Consider the following 23,524-nt stretch of genomic DNA (forward strand, 5'->3'; position numbering starts at 1 on the left):
AGGGATGACTTGCTCTATGAGGCAGGTCATTCTGCTTAGGGAGAAGGGTCTTAAAGGAAGTAGGGAGTGAGGACCTCAAGGATTGGATCTGGGCAGCAATCAGGATCACCAGCCTGTCACCCCTTTCCCATCGAGGCCAAGTGAGTCCAGTTCAACAAAGACATCTTGAGTCCCACTCTGTGTCCTTCATTGTGTCAGATACAGGGTTCCAGTAGTGACTAACACATGTCCTCAGCTTATACTCCAGTGGAAGTTGCATTGTCAACCAGTGACAGTGGCATTCAGAGTGTGGTATATAAGCCCTCATTGGAGTTGTGGGCCAGGATGTGGGGAAATCAAAGCAGGCTGCATGAAGGAGGTGCTAATCGATTTGGATTCTGGTGGATGAGTAGGATTTCCGTGGATTGGGAGGATTCCCACAAGCAGGCTGGAAGAACTAAGGATTTGGAAACATAGTGGGCCAAGACCCAGAGGTGTGAAAGCCTTGGAATGTGAGTGCATGTATGTGTGTGTGTGAAGTGTAAGTTGGTGGAAGGTGAGGTGAACTGGGAGTGATGGGCAGCTGCACTGTGCTCTGCCTAGGGCCATGCTGAGAGCTCAACTTTACTCCAGGGCCTGTAGATGCTATAAGAAGGATATGAAGGAGGGATCTGCCCCTCCGCCCCCAACCCATCCAGAGTCAGGACCTGGTCAAGAATTGAGAGAACTTCAGGAGGGGGAATCCGCAAGACCCCATGACTTAGTGGCTGAAGGCGGGGCCAGGGCAGATGGAGAGACTTTGGGTTGTGAGAAGAGACAAGGAGAGGGACTGGGAACATGTGGGGGCACCTGGAGAGCTGGTGGAACCTGGAGCCCTCTCCCCACTCCCTCCCTAGGTATTCAGCGACATCGGCGCCATCCAGAGCCTGAAACGCCTGGTTTCCTACTCTACCAATGGCACTAAGTCGGCGCTGGCCAAGCGCGCGCTGCGCCTGCTGGGCGAGGAGGTGCCACGGCCCATCCTGCCCTCCGTGCCCAGCTGGAAGGAGGCCGAGGTCCAGACATGGCTGCAGCAGATTGGCTTCTCCAAGTACTGCGAGAGCTTCCGGGTACAGTCGTGGGGGGTGCACCTCCCCCAAGTCAGAGCGGGCGCCCTGTGCACAGAGACTGTGTTCCCTCCCGGCCTCGCACTCCTGTGGCGCTGGTGTGGCTTCTAGGGGTGGGGAGCCTGTACGCAGCCACCCTTGGGGTCACTCGGCTCTGACCTAGGTCCCATCCGCCTCCTCCACGCCATCTCCAGTTCCTTCCCTTGCATCTTGTGCTCGAGGTCCAAGGGCTAAGTAGCGGAGCCCTTCCTGACACCCGACTCCTCTCCCAGGAGCAGCAGGTGGATGGCGACCTGCTTCTGCGGCTCACGGAGGAGGAACTCCAGACCGACCTGGGCATGAAATCTGGCATCACCCGCAAGAGGTACGGAGCCTCCTGTCCGCCGGACCCCAGCTAGGTCTAAATAAGCGCCCCCTCGGTCCACAGCCCATCTGAGTCTGGACCTCAGCGTCTTCTCCTCCGTGGGGTGCAGGTTCTTTAGGGAGCTCACTGAGCTCAGGACCTTCGCCAACTATTCTACGTGCGACCGCAGCAACCTGGCTGACTGGCTGGGCAGCCTGGACCCGCGCTTCCGCCAGTACACCTACGGCCTGGTCAGCTGCGGCCTGGACCGCTCCCTGCTGCACCGTGTGTCTGAGCAGCAGCTGCTGGAGGACTGCGGCGTCCGCCTGGGCGTGCACCGCGCCCGCATCCTCACGGCGGCCAGAGGTCAGCCCGCCCACCCGGGACCCCGCCCCAGCCCCAGCCCCAGCCCCAGCCCCAGCCACGGCCCTAGAAGGGTGAGGGGAAACACAGGGTGGAGACTTCCAGCCTCACCGTGGATTGATTGAGCACAAACGTGGGTCACACTGGCCTCTGAGGATGTAAAGATGAATACGTTGCACTTTGCCTCAAGAAGTTCCCAATCTTAGGTGGGTAGGCGGTGGGAGGAAGGGAGGTATTAAACAGGCAGAGGGCCCCTGCAGAAAGCTACCTAGGTCTCCAGTGGGAGCACAGAGGAAGCCCAGCCCACCCCATCCACCCAGGTCTAGATTTCAAAGAGGACAGGATGCCTCACCATGTCTTGAGAGAGGCACTGGCGGGGAGGGGTGGCAACAGGAAGGGCAGCCCAGGCAGAGGCAGCGGCTGATGGAGAATCCATGCAGTGGGGTATAGGTGGGAAGGGTGTGTGCGTATGTGTGTTATCCTATTGGCCAACAGCTTACAAAATTTGGGTCTAGAGGTGGTTTAGAGTGAATTCTAGGCCTCTAGCCACCCTCATTATTGGCTAATTTATTTTAAACTTACTAATTTACCACTTAGTTAATCTTTATGGTCAATTACAAGGTACTCTGTTAGATTTTTAAGATATTATCAGTCTCTACATTGATTCTATGCAGTGAGTGTTCAGTTTTTAAAATCAACCTTAAAGAACTCTTGAAAGAATAAAAAGAGGAATAAGTGTCCAGTTTGAGGGCCCGGCACTGTGGCTCATGCCTATAATTCTAGCACTTTGCGAGGCCAAGGCAGGCAGATCGCTCAAGTCCAGGAGTTTGAAACCAGCTTGGGCAACAAGGTAAAAGCCCGTCTCTATAAAAGCACAAAAAAATACAAAAAATTAACTGGGTGTTGTGGCGCATACATGTAGTCCCAGCTACTTGGGAGGCTGAGGTGGGAGGATCACCTGAGCCCAGGAAGTTAAGGCTGCAGTGAACTGTGATCAGGTCACTATACTTCAGCCAGCCTGGGCAGCAGGAGTGAGACCCTATCTCAAAAAAGAAAAAAAGTGTCAGTTTGAGGAGTTTTAAAAGACACCTGTGTGACCCCCCCGACCCCCACCATCATCATTAAAGATATAGAATATTTCCATCATGGGTGTTCACTTTAAAGATGATGACAATAACATTTAAAGAATTCAAATACATTTCCCACAGTCATAAAAGTCATTAGATGGCAAAACTGGGACTTGAGCCTTGCCTTTCTGCTTCATAAACAAACAAATGTTATCTATGAGGGTTGTGTCTAAATATTATAAGAAGATGAATTCTTTTCATTTTATCCATTCATTCAGCAATTACAGACTAAGCACCCACAAGACACAAGGGACTGAGCTTTGACTGCATTCTTATGCTTCAACTAATGCAGGTTGGCTTTTATTATTTTTACATGGCAGCTCCCATTAAAACTTCAAGATTTCATTTTAATTTTAATTAATTAATTAATTAATTTGAGACAAGGTCTCATTCTGTCACCCAGGCTGGAGTGCAGTGGCGCAATCACAACCCACTGAAGCCTCAACCTCCTGGGCTGGAGCAATTCTCCCACCTCACCTCCCAAGTAGCTGGGACCACAGGCGCGCAACACCACACCCGGCTAATTTTTGTATTTTTTGTAGAGACAGGGTTTCACCATGTTGCCCAGGCTGTTCTCAAACTCCTGGTCTCAAGCAATCCTCCCAACTTAGCCGCCCAAAGTCTTGAGATTACGGGTGTGGGCCGCCACACCCAGCACAAGATTGCATTTTTAAACAACAGGAAAATCCTAGGGCAAAAATAGCTTAAAAAAAATAGTTCGTATAGTGAGCCTTGCATAGTTTTTAAGTGGGAGGAGTGACATGCTCAGATTTGGATTTTAGAAAGATCTTCTGGTAGCTGTGGCAAATGGACTACAATGGGCAATTCTTTTCTTTTCTTTTTTTAGACAGAGTCTCACTCTGTTGCCCAGGCTAAAGTGTGGTGGTGCGTTCTTGGGCCACTGCAACCTCTGCCTCCCAGGTTCAAGTGATTCTCATGCCTCAGCCTCCCAAGTAGCTGGATTACAGACATGTGCCACCATGCCCGGCTAATTTTTTGTATATTTTGTGAAGATGGGGTCTCACCATATTGGCCAGGCTGGTCTCGAACTCCTGGCCTCGAGTGATCCACCCACCTTGGCACCCCAAAGTGCTGGGATTACAGGTGTGGGCCACTGCGCCTGGCCTAGACTGGAAAATTCTAGCTGGGTTTAGGGAGGCCATTGAGGAGGCTGGCACTGGAAACCTGAGCCAGGGAAGGGCCCGGAGGCTGGAGTCCTGGATGTTTAGTAGGTAGAATCCTCAGAATGTGGTGCCTGTGCTGAGCACGGAGCATTGCTCCAGAGGAGCAGAGTGCGGTCTGTTTTATTCACTGCGGAATCTCAAGCACTGAAGATAGTTCTGGCACACAGCGAGTGCTTAAGAAGTATTTGTTGAATAAATTAAATGGGAGGCAGGAGTTGAGGCTGATACCCAGGTGTCTGGCTTTGGTGGGAAATAGGGAAGAAGGAGTAAGCGGGAGATTTGGAGTGTGTTGAATTTGGAGTGATTGTGGGCAGCTGGCTGTGCAGGTCTGGAGTTCCAGAGAGTGGGCAGGGCTGGAAGTGCATGCATATCAATGTCCCTAGAACGCAGTGCCTGCCTCCTAAGAGTAACCCAACAATAACATGACCCTCCTTCTGTAGGCCCCATTTCTCCTTTTTGGGAGAGGCCACCCTTCCCAGGCTGGGCTGAGAGGGCTGGGTAGAGGGATGATATACCTGACAGTGAGTGATGCGGAGGGGCCACCCTCACCATGCTGCCTGTTGCCCGCTTTAGAAATGCTACACTCCCCGCTGCCCTGTACTGGTGGCAAACCCAGTGGGGACACCCCAGATGTCTTCATCAGCTACCGCCGGAACTCAGGTTCCCAGCTGGCCAGGTGAGGAGGGGCAGGCAGGCGGTGGCAGGGCCTTGAGACAAGGCTGTGGCACTGACACAGGACCTACTTGCAGCCTCCTGAAGGTGCACCTGCAGCTGCACGGCTTCAGTGTCTTCATTGATGTGGAGAAGCTGGAAGCAGGCAAGTTCGAAGACAAACTCATCCAGAGTGTCATGGGTGCCCGCAACTTTGTGCTGGTGCTGTCACCTGGAGCACTGGACAAGTGCATGCAGGACCATGACTGCAAGGATTGGGTGCATAAGGTAGGTGCCCACCTATGCCTCTAAGGTCCCAGCATTGGCCCATGGTCCAGAAGATAGGGTTGTCTTCTAGTCCTTCTTGTCTGCACATCCCAGCACACTTAGCCCTGCAGCACCTCCCTGACCCAGCTGGAAGTCAGGAACCACAGCTCTGACTATAATAGGACTTTAGCAAGCTACAAGGGACAAGAGACGAGGCTTTGGCTCTCTGAGCCTCAGTTTTCTTATCTGCAAAATGGGGTATCTTAGCTGTTCCACTCACCCTGTAGAACTGTTGTGAGGATCAGAGAGAGAGAAAAATGCTTTGAAAAATAACTTCCATGAGAGACACGAGAGCATAGCGACAGGCAGAAGGGAATAGTTGAGAGCTCAAAACTGAGAGTTTGAATCCTGGCTCTGGCCTTGGGCAAGTTACTTAATCCCAATAAGCTTTGTATTTATTACTGGAAAGAGGGTATTGTAATAATAGTATCTAACTGTCTAGAACATTGTTATAAGGATTAAAAAAGCTAAAATTTGTGAAGTACTTAGCAGAATGGCTGGCACATAGTAACTGCTCAATAGTGGTAGCTATTATTATTATTATTAATATAATTATTATAACTACTACCTCTGTTTAATTCATGATTGTATTTTCAGTGCCTGACACATTGTAGGAACTTACTGAATACTTATAGAATGGATGGATGGATAGATTCACATTGCATCTTCAGGTTATTAATCATTAATCTGTCAGTAGGAATTGGAGTTGGGGCTGAGGGATGCAGTAGTCATCTGAGAGACAGGATGAGACAAGCAGTCAGCTCAGAGACAAGAATATGCCCACAGGGCCAGGCACAGTGGTTCACACCTGTAATCCCAGCACTTTGGGAAGCTGAGGCGGGAGGATCACTTGAGGTCCGGGGTTTGAGACCAGCCTGGGAAACACAGTGAAAACTTGTCTCTACTAAAAAAATACAAAAATTAGCCAGGCATGGTGGCGTGCACCTGTAATCCCAGCTACTCGGGAAACTGAGGCAGGGAACTCATTTGGGCCCAGAAGGCGGAGATGGCGCCACTGCACTGCAGCTTGGGCAACAGAGTGGGATGCTGTCTCAAAATGACTAGATCGCATAAAAGTTGGTGTAAATGCTGAGCCAGGTAAGCAAACCTCTTGCTTGCCACAGGGGTTTGGAGAAGGGAGAGGGCAACAATATGTCAACGAAAAGAGTCAAACTCTGTAAAATATTTGAAGAGATTTACTCTAAGCCAAATATGAGTGACCATGGCCCATGACGTAGCCCTCAGGAGACCTTTAAAACATGTGCCCAAGGTGGTCAGGGCACAGTTTGGTTTTATACATTTTTGGGAGACACGAGACATTAATCAATACATTTAAGATGTACGTTGGTTTGGTTCAGAAAGGCAGGACAGCTCAAAGTGGGGGCTTCCAGGCTTTTGGTAAATTTAAAATTTTTCTGGTTGATAATTAGTTGAGTTTATCTGAAGACCTGGGATCAATAGAAAGGAAATGTTTAGGTTAAGATAAAGGGTTGTGGAGACCAAGTTTTATTTGTGCAGAGGAAGTTCTCAGGGCAGACTTCAGAGGGAGTAGGTTATAAAATGTTTCTTATCGGACTTAAAAGGGTGCCTGGCTCTTTGTGATTATCTCCTGAGTCTGAAAAGAAAAAGAAAAAATTGGGGGGAAGGGGATTCTCTACAGAATGTGGCTTTTTCCCACAAGAGACAAACTTGTGGCGCAATTTCAAGATATGGCAGGGAAATATATTTGGGGTTAAAATATTTTTATTTCCTCCCTTATTATATGATGTTATATTAGAGTCAGGTTAGAAAGCAGACCACGCTATATAGGTTTAAAATTAAAACCCCTCCAATAAGACTTTATGGTTTGTAGGGCATGACTCCCTAGGCCCCTTAGGTAGGAATTTGGGCAAGATTAAAAAAAAAAAATCAGAGTTTAGTCCTCAGAGGACTGGAATAATCAGGGAGGACTTCATGGAGGAAACAGGTCTTGAGAAGAATCTTAAGAGTCTAGATAAGTGGAAGAGAAGGCATCCCAGGCCAGGGTAACAGCATGGAATAAAGGTAGGAAGGAGAACAAAGGAAATAGGAATAAAGCAAAGGAATAAAGGTAGGAAGGAGAACAGTGCTGAAATATACATCTTGGGTACTGCTTTCTCCATATCACAGATGAAGAAACTGAGGCTCAGAAAGGTAGAATAATTTTCCCCTGGATACACTGCTAGTGTAGAAATCAGAAAAGCTAGGCTTCAGATTCCATCTATCTGACTCCAAAGCTGATAGCTTTCCCAAGATCCACACTGCATTCTATGGCACAGATCTGAGGGGGTGTGAGGGGAGGTGATGGGGTAGGGCTGGATTCAGTCGACACCAGAGATGATTATCTGTATCTCTTCACAACTCCACATCCAGTGATGTCATGTTGGTAACTTGACATCAGCCACGGTGGGAGTATTTACACCAAGGAAATTGGGAACCACTACAAATCAGAGTTTTGTTTGTTTGGTTGATTGGCTGGTGGGTTTTCTCCCCCCATGAATAACTAGTTATTATAAAGTTACCAGCACACCATTGGCTGGATAAGAACTATGGAAACCAGGTTAAGAAGTGTTTAAAGGCAGGAGAAGACCTGTGCTTAAAGCACTGGAAAACAAGGAGCCCATGAAGAAGAAGATGCCAGGGCAGTGGGTTTTAGAATGAAGGCTCTGACACTGAAATGCAGTCCACGTGGAGTGTGGAGTCAAGCCCCAGAGGCCACATAGGAGGGGCTGAGTACTAGGCCTGGTTTGGGGAGGGGCACTGGGCCAGGTGAGCATCCAGTAAGAACATGGTTGATGACCCAGAGCAGGTGGCAGGCAGCGTTTTGAGAGAAAGAGAAGAGTGTCTGTGAGCTCCATGAGACTTCAGACCTTGCCTCGTTCATGTGTGTCCCTGGTGCTTCAAACCATGCATGGTACAAAGGCGGCTCTATGCGATTGCACCAAAAAAAAAAAAAAAAAAAAAAAAGAGAGAGAAAGAGAGAGAGGTTGTAGAGGAGTTTATAGAACAATTGAATCAATGATTAAGCAGACAAGTGATACTGATGAAGCTGAGATGCCATGCCTGAGAAAGCCATACTTATCTAGTAGATTTACCAGGTTAGAGGACTTGACTCCATTTTTTTTCTTTTTTTTTTTTCCCAGTAGAGATAGGGTTTCACTATGTCACCCAGGCTAGTCTCAAACTCCTGAGCTCAAGTCTGGAGTTCAGTGCTTGCCTCGGCCTCCCAAAGTTCTGGGATTAGAGGCATGAGCCACCATGCCCAGCCAAAGGACTTGACTCTAATTGTTTTCGTTCTCAACCAGCTAGGTGATCCTGAACAAACCATTATCCCTTTCTTTTATTTATTCATTTTTTTTGAGACAGACTCTCGCTCTGTCACCAGGCTAGAGTGCTGTGGCACGATCTCGGCTCACTGCAGCCTCCACCTCCCGGGTTCAAGCAATTCCCCTGCCTCAGCCTCCTGAGTAGCTGGGACTACAGGCACACGCCACCATGTCCAGCTACTTTAGATATATATATATATTTTAGTAGAGACGGGGTTTCACCATGTTGGCCAGGATGGTCTCGATCTCCTGACCTTGTGATCTGCCTGCCTCGGCCTCCCCAAGTGCCAGGATTACAGGCATGAGCCACCGTACCTGGCCGCTATTATCCCTTTCTTGGCCAGCCTCTGAATCTGTGCAATAAACAGTTTGTACTGTCTTTGGTTTTGTATAATTCTGGATGAAACAAATGTCTAAAGATTTCCAGATAAATTGCTGCAGGGTCAGGATTCATTCCAGTGCTCAGCAGAGAGGCAGCAGGGCTTGGTTGAAACAGCCTGGACTTGGACTCTTGAGGCTTGAGTCAGAGGACTGGTCCCTCGTGGGCTGGGCGTACGTGTGGCTTAGGAGGAAATCCCTTCCTCTCTGGGCTTTTTTCTCTCCATCTGTAAAATGGAGAGGCTCCCCAGGAAGCCAGTCAAGGGCAAAGTTACAGATGTTCTTTCCCCAGGAAGGCTCCACTTCCCAAGAATGCTTGGCACCCCTTGTCGTCCCAGCAGATGGCAAAGAGGCGGGAAGAGCCTTTGCCTTGGACCAGCCCCAGAGGCGCCGTCATCCCTCTTTGGTTGTTTCTGGTGCTTAATTGCCTCTGGTTTTAAAACTCCTTTCCCTGAAGTCACATTAGTGGGTAATCAATATGGAAAACCACAAGTGAACTGCACTCAAGAAAGTAAAATCCCTTTGGTTCCCTATTGAGAGGAAGAAAAGCATTCAATAAGCACTTACGGAACCCCATTAATAGCAAATAATTCCTTAAAACAATGCTTTGGGGTAGGTTTTATTATCCCCACTTTATAGAAGAGGAAATAATAACACCTATTACGTATTAAGCATACACTGTGTGCTAAGCGCTGTTCTAATTACTTGCCATGGAATGTTGCGCTTATTCCATGGAAAAATCTATCATTAACTCTGCTTTATATATTAGAAAACAGAGGAACAGATGTGGCGGCCCACGCCTGTGATCCCAACACTTTGGGATGCTAAGGTGGGAGGATCACTTGAGGCCAGGAGTTTGAGACCAGCCTGGGCAACATGGTGAAACCCCATCTCTACTAAAAAATACAAAAAATTAGCCAGACATGGTAGCACATGCCTGTGGTCCCAGCTACTTGGGAGGCTGAGGTGGGAGGATGGCTTGAGCCCAGGAGGTTGAGGCTGCAGTGAGCCTTGATGGCGCCACTGCCCTCCAGCCTGGGTAACAAAGTGAGATCCTGTTCCCTGCCCTCCACCAAAAAAAAAAAAAAACAAAAAAAAAGAAAACAAAAAGTTTAAGTACCTATTTAGTTTTGCCTCAGGTCATAGAGCCTGTGTCAGAGACTCAATGTGAACCCCGATTTGATGATTCCAGAGTGCAGCCCTAACTGCTGTGCTATGTTTTCTCATTCATTCATTCATCCATCCATTAAATATTTAGCAAGGGCTAACTGTAAGGGCTCTGTGAAAGATGCTAAGATATAAAGTCAGTGAAAAATAGATATGATCCCTCCTCATGTCTGGCAGAGAAGACAAATACTGAGTAATTTATCCATTAATTAATTAAAATTTACAACTATAATAGGTTCTGCAGAGCCTATAATAGGAGAACTGATTTGGTCAGGGCAGTGGGAGACAACTGCCCTGTGTAAGAGTTGATTGAGCTCAGATCAGAAAAATGAATGGGCATTATCAAGAGGGAAGGACAAGGAAGCTTATTTTGTGTGACTGGGAGGACAGAGCAGGGGTAGAGTTTGAGAAGTGGACTGTGGCCAACCACATAGGGCCTCACAGGCCACATGAAGGAGTTTGGACTTTATTCTAAGACCATGCAAAGTCTTGAAGAGTTTTAAGTAGGGAGTGACAGGATCTGATTTGTCAGATGTGCATTTTGCAAATATTAGCTACATGAAAGGGCAATGTGGAGAGTGAATTAGAGAAGACAAGGGTGGATGAGGAAAGACCTGGTGGGGGCTTAAAGGTAATAGGGATTGGAAGAGGGTGGTAGTGGGGTGGAGGCAGGGAAAAATGGTGGATTTGAGAAATAAGTAAGGAGTACAATTGGCAGGGCGCATGATGGATCAACCTGTATGCAGGATTGTGATGTTTTTCTTCTGACACCAAATTGTTTGGGGTTTTTCCCACACTAACCACTAATTCTCCAACTTTCCAACACCAGCTGGGTATCCCACAATTCAATTCAATTCTGAAATGTCAGTCACGAGGCCCAGGTCCCCAGGCTACCACATTTCTGTTTGATTTGGCTACAACTTCAGGGGTTCCCATGACACCCCGAGGTTCAACTTGCTAGAATGACTCAGAACTGAGGAAAGCACTTTACTTACTATTAGTTGCTTATTATGTCAACCTTAAATAATGAGATTCAGAAAATAAGACTAAGTATAGAGTTTCTTTGAGTGCAAAGTTTGAGAATAGCCACCCAGGAAGCATTGACTCCAAAGGAATGGGGTGAGTACTCCAAATTGGAGAAGTTAAGGTTTCACTTCCACAGGCAAAGACAGAGAAATTTTAGCAGGATTACAACATTTTCCATATAAGACCAGTGCATATGTTACAATGCTTTGATTGGTTATAGATTGCTACATTCCAAGGAAGATGACTTTATTACCCCCTGAGGAGGGGTGGTGATCTGAGTGGGGATCTAAGGGGGTCTTATCTCTGGTGCCATTTGGTCTTCCTAAGTAATTACAGAAAAAAAAAAAAAAAGGTAGAAGTAAAAAAAAAAAAATAGGTGGAAGTTGCAGCTGCATGCCTCATGACTCAGGCTGCATAGACCAATTCCTGTCAAGGCTCAGAATAATTTAAAGTTCCAAGAGCGGCCGGGCGCAGTGGCTCACGTCTGTAATCCCAGCACTTTGGGAGGCTGAGGCGGGTGGATCACAAGGTCAGGAGATCGAGACCATCCTGGCTAAAACGGTGAAACCCCGTCTCTACTAAAAATACAAAAAATTAGCCGGGCGCGGAGGCGGGCGCCTGTGGTCCCAGCTACTCGGGAGGCTGAGGCAGGAGAATGGCGTCGGCCCGGGAGGCGGAGCTTGCAGTGAGCCAAGATCGCGCCACTGCACTCCAGCCTGGGCGACAGATCGAGACTCCGTCTCAAAAAAAAAAAAAAAAAAAAGTTCCAAGAGCTTTAGGTTTGATTTAACAAAGCTTGAATAATAATAATAAATAATATTATTAATCTCAAAATCCTGGGCTCAAGTGATCCTCCTGCCTCAGACTCCCAAAGTGTAGGGATTATAGGCGTGACCCACCATGCCCAGCTGAATTATTTAATTTCACACTTACAAAGGACACAGCTCAAGAATAGCCAAATGGAAGAGATACATAGGATCTCTGTGTGTGGAGGGTAGAGGTGTGGATGCCATGCCTTCTACCACCTTCCCAGCACCTACACCCATTTATCAACCTGGAGGCTCTTCAAAACCCCTTGTTTAGGGGTTTTTATGGAGGTTCCATTATGTAGACATGATTGATTAAATCATTGGCCATTGGTGATTGAACTCAATCTCCAGCACCTCTGGAGGCTGGAAGGTGGGGCTGAAAGTTCCAATCCTCTAATCATGCCTTGGTCTCCCTGGTGACCAGCGGCTTCCTGAAGCTATCTAGGCTACCCCCATAGCGCCCCCAGGCCCCCAGTGGGGAATCATCTCTTTAGCATACAAAGACACTCATCACTCAAGAGATTCCAAGGGTTTTAGGGGCTCTGTGCCAGGAACCCTGGGCAGAGACAAAATATTTATTTTTTATTATACTACAAGGGTTAAGGGAGATATCAAGGTGGACTTCAGGACTGGTGTCCTGCCCTGGACCCAGCCTCGGGCTAGTGGCCCTCCCAGCACCTGCCCGGCTACAAGGGTCCCTAAATGGATACAGGAGTATCTTCCTCCTTTCCTTTCTTTCTCCAGGAGATTGTGACTGCTTTAAGCTGTGGCAAGAACATTGTGCCCGTCATTGATGGCTTCGAGTGGCCTGAGCCCCAGGTCCTGCCTGAGGACATGCAGGCTGTGCTTACTTTCAACGGCATTAAGTGAGCCCCGGGGCCCTGGGACCAGGGGGGTAGGGTACAGATCACCATGACAGGCAGAGTGTGGGCAAACAGCTGACTAGCAGCTCCCTCTGCCCAGCTGTCTGACCCACATGGCTCCTGTGCCCACAGGTGGTCCCACGAATACCAGGAGGCCACCATTGAGAAGATCATCCGCTTCCTACAGGGCCGCTCCTCCCGGGACTCATCTGCAGGCTCTGACACCAGTTTGGAGGGTGCTGCACCCATGGGTCCGACCTAACCAGTCGCCAGTTCCCAGCCCTGCTGTGACTTCCACTTCCATCGTCCTTTCTGAAGGAACAGCTCCTCAAACTGGCCTCCCTGGGCTGAGACAACCTGGGCTCTTCTTAGCAAATGGCTCTCCCTCTCCCTGTCCCCCACCCTCATGGCCCACCTCCAGCCCACTTTCCTCAGTATCTGGAGAGGGAAGGGAAGTCAGACTTGGGCTCGGGAGGTTAGAACTCCCCCATGCCCTGCCATTGGGTTGTCTGTCTCTGTCATGGGGAGGGTCCCTGCTCAGTTCTGGAGACATTGGAGTTGGGGTGGGGGTGGTTCTGCATTCCCTTCTGCTCTGATAGCAGCCAGTTTGAGGATGAAGGAAGGCAGCCTCAGACAGGAATTAAGGCAATGCCCAGGCAGGCCTGGGCACTGTATTCTGAGCAAGGGCCTGGGCCCAAGAGCCAGCCAGGGATGAATGCCATCATGGCTCTTCACTCAGACTGTGCCTGGCCCCTGCACTTACAACTTCCTGCCGCTCTGTGGCCTTGCCCTGTAATCACTCAGTGCCCTTAGCCAGCCTGACTAGGTCCCAGATCCCCTACAGCTTCCTTCAGTGTGGTATCTTTTGCCACATCCAGGGCGAGGGTTGAGGTAAATTGGCCCTCCCTCTGACTTCCTTGTCGCTGCAGCCAGCTTTGCTGCACTTGCTGGTGCACAGGAGCCTCCTGTTTGGGCCTGAGTCTGGGCATGGGGAAGCCGTGCCTCAAAGCCCACCCTACCCCATGCCTTGGTGCTGTGCCTCAGGCTCCTTCCTGGTCTGGCCCAGCTGGCTACCCCAGCCCCTCAGCTATCCAGGGCTACCCACCGCTTGCTCAGGGACCAGGCAGCCCCCATGGCAGTAAAAGCAGCCTGGACAGAACCTGCAGCTCTGTGGAAAGAGGCAAAGTCCTGAAAAGGCAAAAGGTTGTCACCTATGGCAGCTTCTCCAACTTTAACATGCATCCAAGTCACCTGGGAATGTTGTTAAAATCAGGAGATCTGGGGTGGGGCCTGAGACTCTGCATTTCTTACAGATTCCCAGGTGATTTAAAATCAGGAGATCTGGGGTAGGGCCTGAGACTCTGCGTTTCTTACAGATTCCCAGGTGAGCTGATGCTGGTGGTTAAGGGTAGCAAATCTCTAAAGCATGAAGCCCTCACGAATCTTTGCCATTTCCCACACACTCCGCTCCTTGGTCTCCAGTCGTCAGAGCAACTCTACCTGGTATTATCATCCCCATTTTACAGATAATGACACTGAGGCTCAGAAAGGTTGAAGATAAGCCCAGTTTCCTGTCATTAGTGGCAGCCCCAGATCCAGACCTAGACCTCCTGGCACCCAGTCCACTGGCAGTGGAATTGCTCTCCTGAGAATCATTCTGAGGCTGGGCTATTGCTTCTCCCTTGCTTCAAAGACTCTAGCAGTGGGGGATAGGATTTTGCAAAAAAAAAAGCTGACCCAGGGGCCATACTGAAATAACTGAGCAGGAATGTCCCATTGCCCCCTCCTCCACTGGGTTCAGAGGGCAAGAAAGTACCCTCCAATAAACCCAGGCTGCAGGCCACGGGGACTGCTGAAGGCTCTTCCCCAATGAGGGCCGGGTGTTGACACCTTAAGGCTGGCTGCGCCCCCAGCCCCACTCTTGGCTGTGCTGGCCAGGCGACTCCTAGCTCTCGGCCACATCGTCAGAAAGTCAAAGTTCTCACTCCAGGTTTGGGGTTCCTTCCTTCCACTCCCCTCCCTGCCAGAGTCTGTCTTGGCCAGTCCCAGCCTCGAGGCTTTGCTTTTGACCCCACCTGATCTTCCTTTCCTCATGCAGCGCAAGTGCTCACTGGGGCCAGGGTGAGGGCATGGACATGACAAGCAGGGCAGCCTGGACACTGGCCTCACAGGACAGAGTCAACAACAATACAGTGTCTGAGTGTCTCCAGGGGATGATTTCTGGCTTCTTGTCTCCAGTCAGTCCCACTCCCTCCTGAGGTCCCCATGGGCAGTCTTCAGAGAGGTTTCCTGTGTTTTCTTTCTGTTTGGTATACCCTCCACTGCTGTCCACAGCCCTGTGTGGCCTTCTGGTTGACCTCTGCCCGATCTTCTGTCTCTCTGGGGGAATCAGAGTCCAGCATCCAGTCCCAGACGGAACAGCTGAAGTCACAAGCCTCCCCTAAGCCAAGGCCAGTGTGCTCAGAGGTGACTGCCACCCGCACTAGGACAAACACAGCTCAGATCACCAGGTCAAGCACCTAGGCCTGGCTTCTCCTGAGATAGAGGACTCAGAAGTGGCCTTTCCTCCAAAGCCTGCTCAGACACAGGTCTGTAGGGCCAGGGTGTTCTGCTCGGCTGGGCTGCAGCTGCTACCCCTCGGTTGGGGCTGAGTCAGCCAGATCCTCCCCCCACTTCTCCCCAAGGGCCAAGAACTGCTCAGGGACATTAAAGGTCAAAAGTCCAGCCACACCCATTCATCCTTTCCCCAGGCCCATGAAGAGAGGCATCTTATTGTAGAATGTATGAGGAGGTGGGAAAGATCTCAGAGCATCAGCTAAGTTTCCTAACTTGTCCATCCAAATGTGATTACCACGATTCAACAATTCGGGGCATCGCTGATCTAGCCCTTCCTAGTGGGGCTTGTTTAAGGTTGCACAGCAAGTCAGTACAAGCCCTGGCTGGCCCCACTTGGTATCAGTCCACCAAGCAGCTCAGGGCTCCTGCCCAGCCCAGCAGCTTCTGTTGTCTGACATATGGCAGGCAGATTGGCAGCAGGAAAACAGAGGGCCCCAAAGCCCAAGGCACCAGAAGGTTTGTTTCAGTTTGCTGAAGCTGATTTATAATGATTGGCACTCTTCAGCCCAGGGAGTGGGTAGGCCATAGCCAAGGATCAATTCCCCAACCACAGTGAAGGCAGCGCTCCTCCTCCGGAGATCACCAAGCCCCTCTCACCTCCCTCCCTCCTTCCCAAGGCTGGCACTAACCAGGTACCACATTCATTGTTAAGAAGTGGCTGGTGACTGCCACACGTGTCAGGAACCTGCCTGGGACTGTGCAGTTTGGGCTGGAAGGAGAGATGCCAGCCCTTGTGCTGCCTCTGGTCCCTGAAGTGTCACCTCCATCAGGACCTCTCCTCTGGTCTGGGGAGTTACAAGTGATGGATGGCAGAAAGGAAGAACTGACTCCTGTCCCGAATAGCTCCCCTGCCACCTGTCCTGCAGTGGGCCTGTGTGGGTTATGATTCTAGATCCTAGTCAGAGGCTGGCTCAGCTATGGATGGGGTAGTGCCTTGGTCTGTCTTGACCACCTCGTCCAAAGAGAGCACTGCCCTTAGAAAGGAGCTGCTGGTGCTGCTGTGGGCTGGGCTCCAGCTGTAGACCTTCAGTTGTTTGGTGTTCACTTTGCTCCTCTTGCCCTCTGTCTTCTGGTCCAGGCAGATCAGGGGCTCTGGGGAAACTGCTGGAACTCAGGGTGAGGAACAGCCTTTTCCAGCATCCTGTGAGAGACCAGAGAGAGGGTTTGGATTTCACATGGGGTACCCTCAAGGCCTGTCTGGAGAAGTGATGCAGGATTTACTTGGGTGGGCTGGTCCAGGTAGCTCTCCTGAACCTCCTCCTTCCCCAAGCTGAGAAGCTAAGAGCTGGAGGACAATGTCCAGGGACATGGCTCTGGAAAATAACTTTTCTTTTCTTTTTAAGAGACAGGGTCTTGCTCTGTTGTCCAGGCTAGAGGGCAGTGACACAATCATAGCTGACTGTACCCTTGAACTCCTGGGCTCAAGTGATCCTCCTGCCTCAGCCTCCTTAGTAGCTGGGACTACCGGTGCATACCACCATGCCTGGCTGATTTTTAAAATTTTTTATACAGACAAGGTCTTGCTATGTTGTCCAGGCTGATCTTGAATTCTTGGACTCAAGTGGTCCTCCTGCCTCAGCCTGCCACAGGATCGGGATTACAGGCAGGAGCCCCCACGCCCAGCCATGAAATATAATTCTTAATATCATACAGGAAAACGTTCAACTAGCTGACAAAGCTCTCTGGCCTTCCCTTTAACACAGTTCTGTTGCCATAGTTCCATCTATAAAATGGGAATGGAGGGAAATAGGGGAACTGGGAGAGAGAACACAGCCTTGCCAAGTAGCAATGTTAGCCTGATCCTTCCTCCACCTAGCTTGCCACCTTGCCCTTGGAAAATGGCTCCTGGAGGATTAGGCAGCCATGTGCAAGGAGAGGGGCAACCTGGGACAAGACACCCAGAGGGGGAGGATTCTAGGAATGAAGCTACCATTTCTGGTTGGGAGGAGGGCACTTTTATGAGAAAGGGCTCCATTATGAGCATGGGTCAGGGACCTGCATTACCCAATCAGAACGGCCGGGATGAGCAGGAGGCCAGCTCCCAGGAGGAAGGGGAACCCCTTCATAAAGTTCAGAGTGGCTGGGTAGAGTGAGTTGAAGATGCCGGAGGCCGTCAGCATGGCCAGGTTATTCACACAGGCCACAGCAGAAAAGAGAGCACCTGTGAAGAAATAAATACCATACTCCGGAGTCCGAAAAGGCCATGTTCAAATTCTGGCACCACCACCTCAGAGCTGTGTGACCGGAAGCAGTCACTTAACCTGTGTCTCCCCTTCCTCACCAGTAAATCCTGCTACATCATGTACTGTGACGAGGATTCAATAAGGTTGTATGTGGACAGTAGCTGGCACAGAGGGGCTACTAAATAAATGGCTGCTGTTAAATCCACACTAAAAGTACATGTGATCTGACAGAACCCAGCACATGAAAAAAAAAAAAGTACATGTGATATTGTCTGATGAAAGCTTGATGGAAATGGCTTTTTTCTGGTTTATCTTCTTTGGAATCATCTGTTTGGGATTAACTGCAGGTCTGATCAGTTCCAATATTCATAGCTGTGTCACCACTGAATAGCTTTTTATCCTTTGGGTTCCTGTTCCTCCTTCTGCTAAATAAGGATAATACCTATTTCCTAGATTGTCAGCAACATTAAGTTCACATGGAAATCACCCATCACTGGGCCTGGCCCCCTGGAAGTAGCTAGTTAGTAAGGGCTGTTCTTTTCTCGTGTTTCCCTGACATCTCTGGGCACAAAGAAAGTGCTGGGGAAAAAAGTTTAGGTGAATGAATGAAGGCACATGGATTCTGGGGACACCAGAACCCACAGTGGGCTCTGTATGGCACCAGGGTCTCTGTCATCATCAGATCCTCATTCCAGGACAGATGGAGAAAGATGAATGTTTCCCGCCTGGGGCATGAAGACCTAGCGGCTGGAGAAGCTGTTCTGTGTAGATACACCAGGAGAACCCACAGTTTACAAAATGTGCAACAACCCAACAGAGGTTGAGATTAAATTCTGTCACACCTAGAGGGGCCTGTGATGTCATCAAGAGCAAACCACTCACATCACAGATGAAGAAACAGGCCTATGGCAGGGCTCGGACTAAAACCCAGATCCTGAGACCAGCTGCTTTTAAACACAGACGTGAGTTTGCATCCTAGCTCCACCATTTACTGAGTAACCTTGGGTGAGCCGATTTAACCCCCTGGGCCTCTGTTTCTTCATCTGTCAACTGTGGAAAATGAAACCCATGTCACAAGGTTGTTCACTTCTGGGCTTGTACACGCTGACCCCAGAGAAACAGGGAACTCTGGCATCATCACACCCATCTTACAGACGGAAAAGCTGAGGTCTGCAGAGAGTAAATCCTCTGCTCTGGTTATCCAGAAAGAACATCATTGTGCTCTGCTGACTGCAAATCCCAACTCTGAGGTTTGAAAATCCAAGGCGGCATGATCCTCTGCCCGTCGTGGGCAGTTTCACAGAAGTGTGTTTGTCTTGGCCACTTACTTCTCCAGGGTAAGAGGCGGGAAGGCAAGCTGTTCCCCCAGCCATGGCTGCCCATATCGGGCAACACTGGGCATGAGGAACCAGATACAAGGTGGGTCCTGACACTCACCCTGCTCTGTCTCTCTCACCAGCTTGGAGAGTTTAGCCCGGATGACAGGTGTGATGACTAATGACAGGAAGAGCAACCCATATCCTGTGGAGAAATAAACACTCATCAGGAAAATAGGGCTGGGGAAAGGGGTGTCCAAGGGAAAGGCAGCAGATCTCCTATCCATACTCTATATGGGGCTTAGGTTAGACCCAGGAAGAACTTCCTTGATGGTGAGGGTGGGGAGACAGTAGTCAAGGAGGAAGGGAGACTGCCCTTGTCTGGGCTTGGCCACCGTCTAGCTCTCATGAATGCTAATTCCCACTGATTGCTTTCTTGTCTGAACCTCTTGTGGTCACAGCAGACATCACCCATTCATTTGGCACTTAGTAGGGATATGGCAGGGCAAAGAAAACAAGCATGAACTTTGGAGTCAGCCCTGAATTCAAAACCTGATGCCATTACATACTATCTGTGTGGCCTGGGGTACTTAACCTCTCTGAGCCTGACTCCGTGTATGAGGAAGATAATAAGGCCTTCATCACAGGATGGTTCTGAGTCATAGGAGGCTGAATAATGGTGCCCAATGGCATCAGGTTCATAGCCCTGGAACCTGTAAATACTACCTTATTTGGAAAATGGGTCTATGCAGGTGTGATGAAGTTAAGCCTCCTGAGAGAGTGGGGTTATCCTGGATTAGCAGGTTGGGCCCTAAATGCCATCACACATCTTTGTAAGAGGAAAGCAGATGGAGATTTGGCACCAACAGAATGGAGAAGGCACAAAGAGGAGGAGAGGCAATGTGAGCACAGAGGCAGAGACTGGTGATGGCCACCCCAAGCCAAGGAATGCCAGGAGCCCCAGAAGCTGAAAGAAAAGAGAAACACGTTCTCTCCTGGCGCCTTGCAAGGGAGCACTGCCTGCTGACTCCTTCCGTTCAGCCCAGTGGTACTGACTTTGGACTTCTGGCCTCCAGAACTGTGAGAGAATATATTTCTGTTGTGTTAAGCCCCCAAGTTTGTGGTATTTCATTACAGCAATCTCAGGGAACCAATACATAAGGTAAAAAGGTAACATCTATGAAGAGTACGGCATAGGGACACAGCAAAAGTGAGTTCCTTTTCCCTTTGCATTCAGTTACTTACAGGCTTCCTGTTTTCTTCATAACCATTTCTCTCCCTGTGTGATTGTTAACTCCTCAGCAAAACTGCAAACTCCTACAGGACAGTGGATCCTCCAAAGAAGGTATACGATGAGGCACCCAAGGCCCCTACCAGTGTCAAGCCCCTCAAATCCCACTCTGTTGAGACCTCCCCCTGACCCAGAGCAATGACAGCATCTTCATCATCTCTGCATCCCCCAGGGCCATCAGCAGGAGGGAAAGGCTCCCTTCTGCTTAATTGTCAGACAAGCAGTTGAGTTAAGAAATCTGTGATTATTGTATTGTTGACTATACACAGCACGTTTTAGGGCTCTATCAAAATAAATCTGTCCCTTTAAAAAAAGTTAACTAAAGCTGGGCACGGTGGCTCATGCCTGTAATCCCAACACTTTGGGAGGCTAAGACAGGCAGATCCTTGAGCTCAGGAATTAGAGACCAGGACTGGGCAACATGATGAGGACCCCATCTCTATAAAAAAATACAAAAATTAGCAAGGTGTGGTAATGTGCGCCAGTGGTACCAGCTACTAGAGAGACCAGGTTGGGAGAATCACTTGGGCCCAGGGGATGAGGCTGCAGTGAGCCATGATCATGCCACTGCACTCTAGCCTGGGTGACAAAGTGAGACCCTGTCTCTAAATAAACCAATCAAATAAAAATTTTAAAAAGTTAACTTCCCCATTTACTGGCCTGTTGACCCTCTCCTACCAAAAAAAGAAAGGGAGGAAGTAAGGAGGGAAAGGACAAGGAGGAAGAGGAGAAGAGAAACTGAAACAGGAATTTCATATCTGTGGTCTGAGAAGACAGGTTTTTAAAAAACCCAAAGAAGCTGACCAAGGGTATTTGATTCTTATCAGAGAAGTGAGTACCAAGGCATTAATGGCATGGACTTTGTTTAAGAACATATGAATAGGCTGTGGGAGGCCAAGGGGTAAAGCAATTAGTGTATGAGCCACACTTTTGTCTTTTGCTCTAGATTACTAACAATATTAATGGTTGATAACGGTGGATTAATTACTTTAGCTACTGAAGGTCTGTATTTTCCATGTATCAAAGATGGCATTTTTGAGGGATTTCTTAGTTGTCTGTCCTCCGGTGCAGGCATAACAATGTTTCCAAAGACACAGGAATGAACCACATCTGGGGACAGTGAGTGGCTGGCCCCTGGTTCTTACCCAGTGCCTCTGGGACAAGCTGTCCCTGAGCCCACACACTTTACCTGTGAACATGAGAGGCGTAATGGTGGCAAAGGCAAAGACCACCATCCCCAGGATGTTGAAGGCCAGGCCGATCTCAGCCACCCAGGCATCGGCCAGGCAGTGCTGCAGGAGCTTCAGGACCAGCAGGCTGGTGAGGTAGGGGAGATGCTGAGCTGCAGAACCATAGCCGATTAGTTTGGAGTCCCAGCAGAGGGGTGTGCTCAGTTCATACAGGGTCAAGATGTCCTGGGCCCCAAAGTGCACAGTGATCACCACGAAGATGGCCAGTGAGTACAGGGCTAAATGCTTCCTGGACTTCTCTGGGGCTGGAGCCACATAGAGCTGGACAATGGATCGGTGGTGACGGAACGTGAAGAGCCGGGTGGACTTTGGCTCCTTTAAGGTCTCACCAAAGCAGAAAGCTGCGTAGAGTGTCATGGCTATCAGCAAGGCTAAGGCCAGCCAGAAGGGGTTGGCATAACCCTGGGCCCGGAGCCAGTGGCCCCCGAGGAGGCTTGCCAGCATCCCAGCCACCCCGATGCTGGCTTCCAGCAGGGCCATCCGAAAGGTGCGGCTGCGGCTGGAGCTGACATCTGCCACGGACGCAAAGCTAGCAGCCAGAAGGCCACCGAAGTCGCCGAGGAGGGCACAAAGGATGCGACCCAACACGAAGTAGCCGACGTGGAGCTGTAGCTGCACCACAAAGACGGACACTAGGGCCTGGAGCAGCAGGCCCAGCGAGGCCAGCACTAGCAGCGGGCGGCGGCCCACACCGTCGCTCCAAGCTCCCAGCAGGGTGGACGAGAAGAGCCCCACCAGGAAGCCGCCCACGTTCATGTAGAGGGTCCAGTGGGAAGTAAGGGTCTCCACTTCCTGTAGGGGCACAATGACCAGGGTGCGGTTCCTCACTCTGGGTTGCCCAATCCCCAAATCCTCGCCATCCCGGGAGCTACAGGGACGAGGACTTTCTTTGGAGCCCTAAACCTCAGAGAATCTTAGCACAACTTTCAGAATCTGCCAGTGAAGAGGGGGAAGGACATGGACCAAGGCCCCATTCCCTTTCCTTTCCCCGGCTTTTGTTAACCTGCAAGGCCAGGCTTTAGCTCAACTTTTCACATTCCCCACGCTGAGGTTCTGGGTCAGGCCGCTTTGCTCTGATCCCGCCCACCATCCAAAATGCACCCTCCCTCCAGTTACCCCCTACTACCATTATGCAGGCCCCACCCCTCCGCTGCCGCCACGCTCCAGCCCAGGGCCTTCTCCCTGCCAGGCTCCTTGCCGCCCCGCTACCTGCATGGTAGGGTCCGCGCTGCGGTTGCTGCAGCCCCCCCTTTGGCGGGTGCCATTGTAGCCGAGGTCGGCACTGAAGCGGTGCCACAGATACTGCGTGGTGAGCGGGCCCTGCAGGACCAAGGCAAAGTTGGCCAGGAAGACCAGCGGCTCTACCGGGCCCCGGCACAGCACAGCAGCCGCGGGACGGGCGCGGGGCTTGTCCGGGGGACTCGCGCTCCCCTCCATGTGTGTGCGCAGCGGGGCTGTCGCCAGGCGGCCGGCGGGGCGCGCGCGCGACTGGCTGCCTGGGACTGGCGACGTGTGGCGCGGGGCTTGCCCTCTCTGCGCCTGCGCCCGGCGTCCCTCCTTAAATGTCCGGCGGGGAGGGGCCTGGGACCTGAGGCCACCGGACTCTTGCGGGGGTGCACCTGGCTGGGCGTGGGCCGGCGAGGGGCCCGGCACCCCCAGCCCGCGGGATGACCTCACCTGTGAAGTGTGCATAGACAGCGCCCTGCAGCCCTCCCTCCCGGCCCAGACACACCACAAATAACAAGAATATCAATAATTAACATGTATTGACCACTTACTATGTGCTGAGCACGGTATTAAACCCTTTTTGTGCGTTGGTCTCCCGATAACTCTACAGGCTAGCCAATATTAACCTTCGCTATCTACCGATGAGGAAACCAGGTCATCGGGTACTCAAGGCAGAGCTGGAAGTGCACATGACTCCTGATGCTGCTGATGTTCTGCGCTGTAACAGAGAGGCATCTGGAGAGGATCGGAGTGCGGCTGAACCCAGCTGCCTGGATTGGAACACCTAGGCTCTGCCACTACCTTGGGCATGCCACTTACCACCCGAGCCTGTTTTTTCATCTGTAAAATGAAGTTGCTAACAAAACTTGTCTCGAAAAGTTGTGGAAAAACAGTGTCTGGTATATTCAAAGTGCTCTTACTGGTATTAACAGACTGTCACGTCTGGGAGTGGTGACTCACAGCTGTAATCCCAG

At 50.4% G+C, this 23,524-nt stretch overlaps 2 protein-coding genes across 5 annotated transcripts in view; one reads left to right on the plus strand and one right to left on the minus strand.

The window, feature by feature from the left end:
• SARM1 (sterile alpha and TIR motif containing 1) overlaps positions 1-17,747 on the plus strand; it is a 30,392-nt gene extending 12,645 nt beyond the window's left edge. For 2 of the 3 annotated variants that reach the window (XM_005583216.5, XM_074018849.1), the window contains exons 3-9: positions 876-1,088; positions 1,358-1,449; positions 1,559-1,794; positions 4,676-4,778; positions 4,852-5,041; positions 12,549-12,670; positions 12,800-17,747. In XM_005583216.5, coding sequence (XP_005583273.3) covers positions 876-1,088; positions 1,358-1,449; positions 1,559-1,794; positions 4,676-4,778; positions 4,852-5,041; positions 12,549-12,670; positions 12,800-12,929 — 1,086 coding nt within the window. In that variant the 3' untranslated portion in view covers positions 12,930-17,747. Of the gene's footprint in view, positions 1-875; positions 1,089-1,357; positions 1,450-1,558; positions 1,795-4,675; positions 4,779-4,851; positions 5,042-12,548; positions 12,671-12,799 lie in introns of those variants that run through there. The other variant, XR_012425400.1, reaches the window with a different exon arrangement.
• Positions 12,327-22,858, minus strand: SLC46A1 (solute carrier family 46 member 1). Of its 2 annotated transcripts, XM_005583214.5 has the most exons (5): positions 22,533-22,858; positions 21,263-22,115; positions 18,904-18,987; positions 17,288-17,444; positions 12,327-16,424 (listed from the first exon to the last, which is right to left on the minus strand). In XM_005583214.5, the coding sequence occupies exons 1-5, from the start codon at positions 22,758-22,760 to the stop codon at positions 16,367-16,369; spliced, it is 1,380 nt and encodes a 459-aa protein (XP_005583271.4). In that variant the 5' UTR covers positions 22,761-22,858; the 3' UTR covers positions 12,327-16,366. The 2 variants fall into 2 exon arrangements, with proteins under 2 accessions (XP_005583271.4, XP_065387200.1); XM_065531128.1 differs by lacking the exons at positions 17,288-17,444; positions 18,904-18,987.
• Positions 22,859-23,524: the final 666 nt, after the last annotated feature.

Source organism: Macaca fascicularis, chromosome 16 (assembly GCF_037993035.2).
Source record: "Macaca fascicularis isolate 582-1 chromosome 16, T2T-MFA8v1.1".
Classification (NCBI taxonomy): domain Eukaryota; kingdom Metazoa; phylum Chordata; class Mammalia; order Primates; family Cercopithecidae; genus Macaca; species Macaca fascicularis.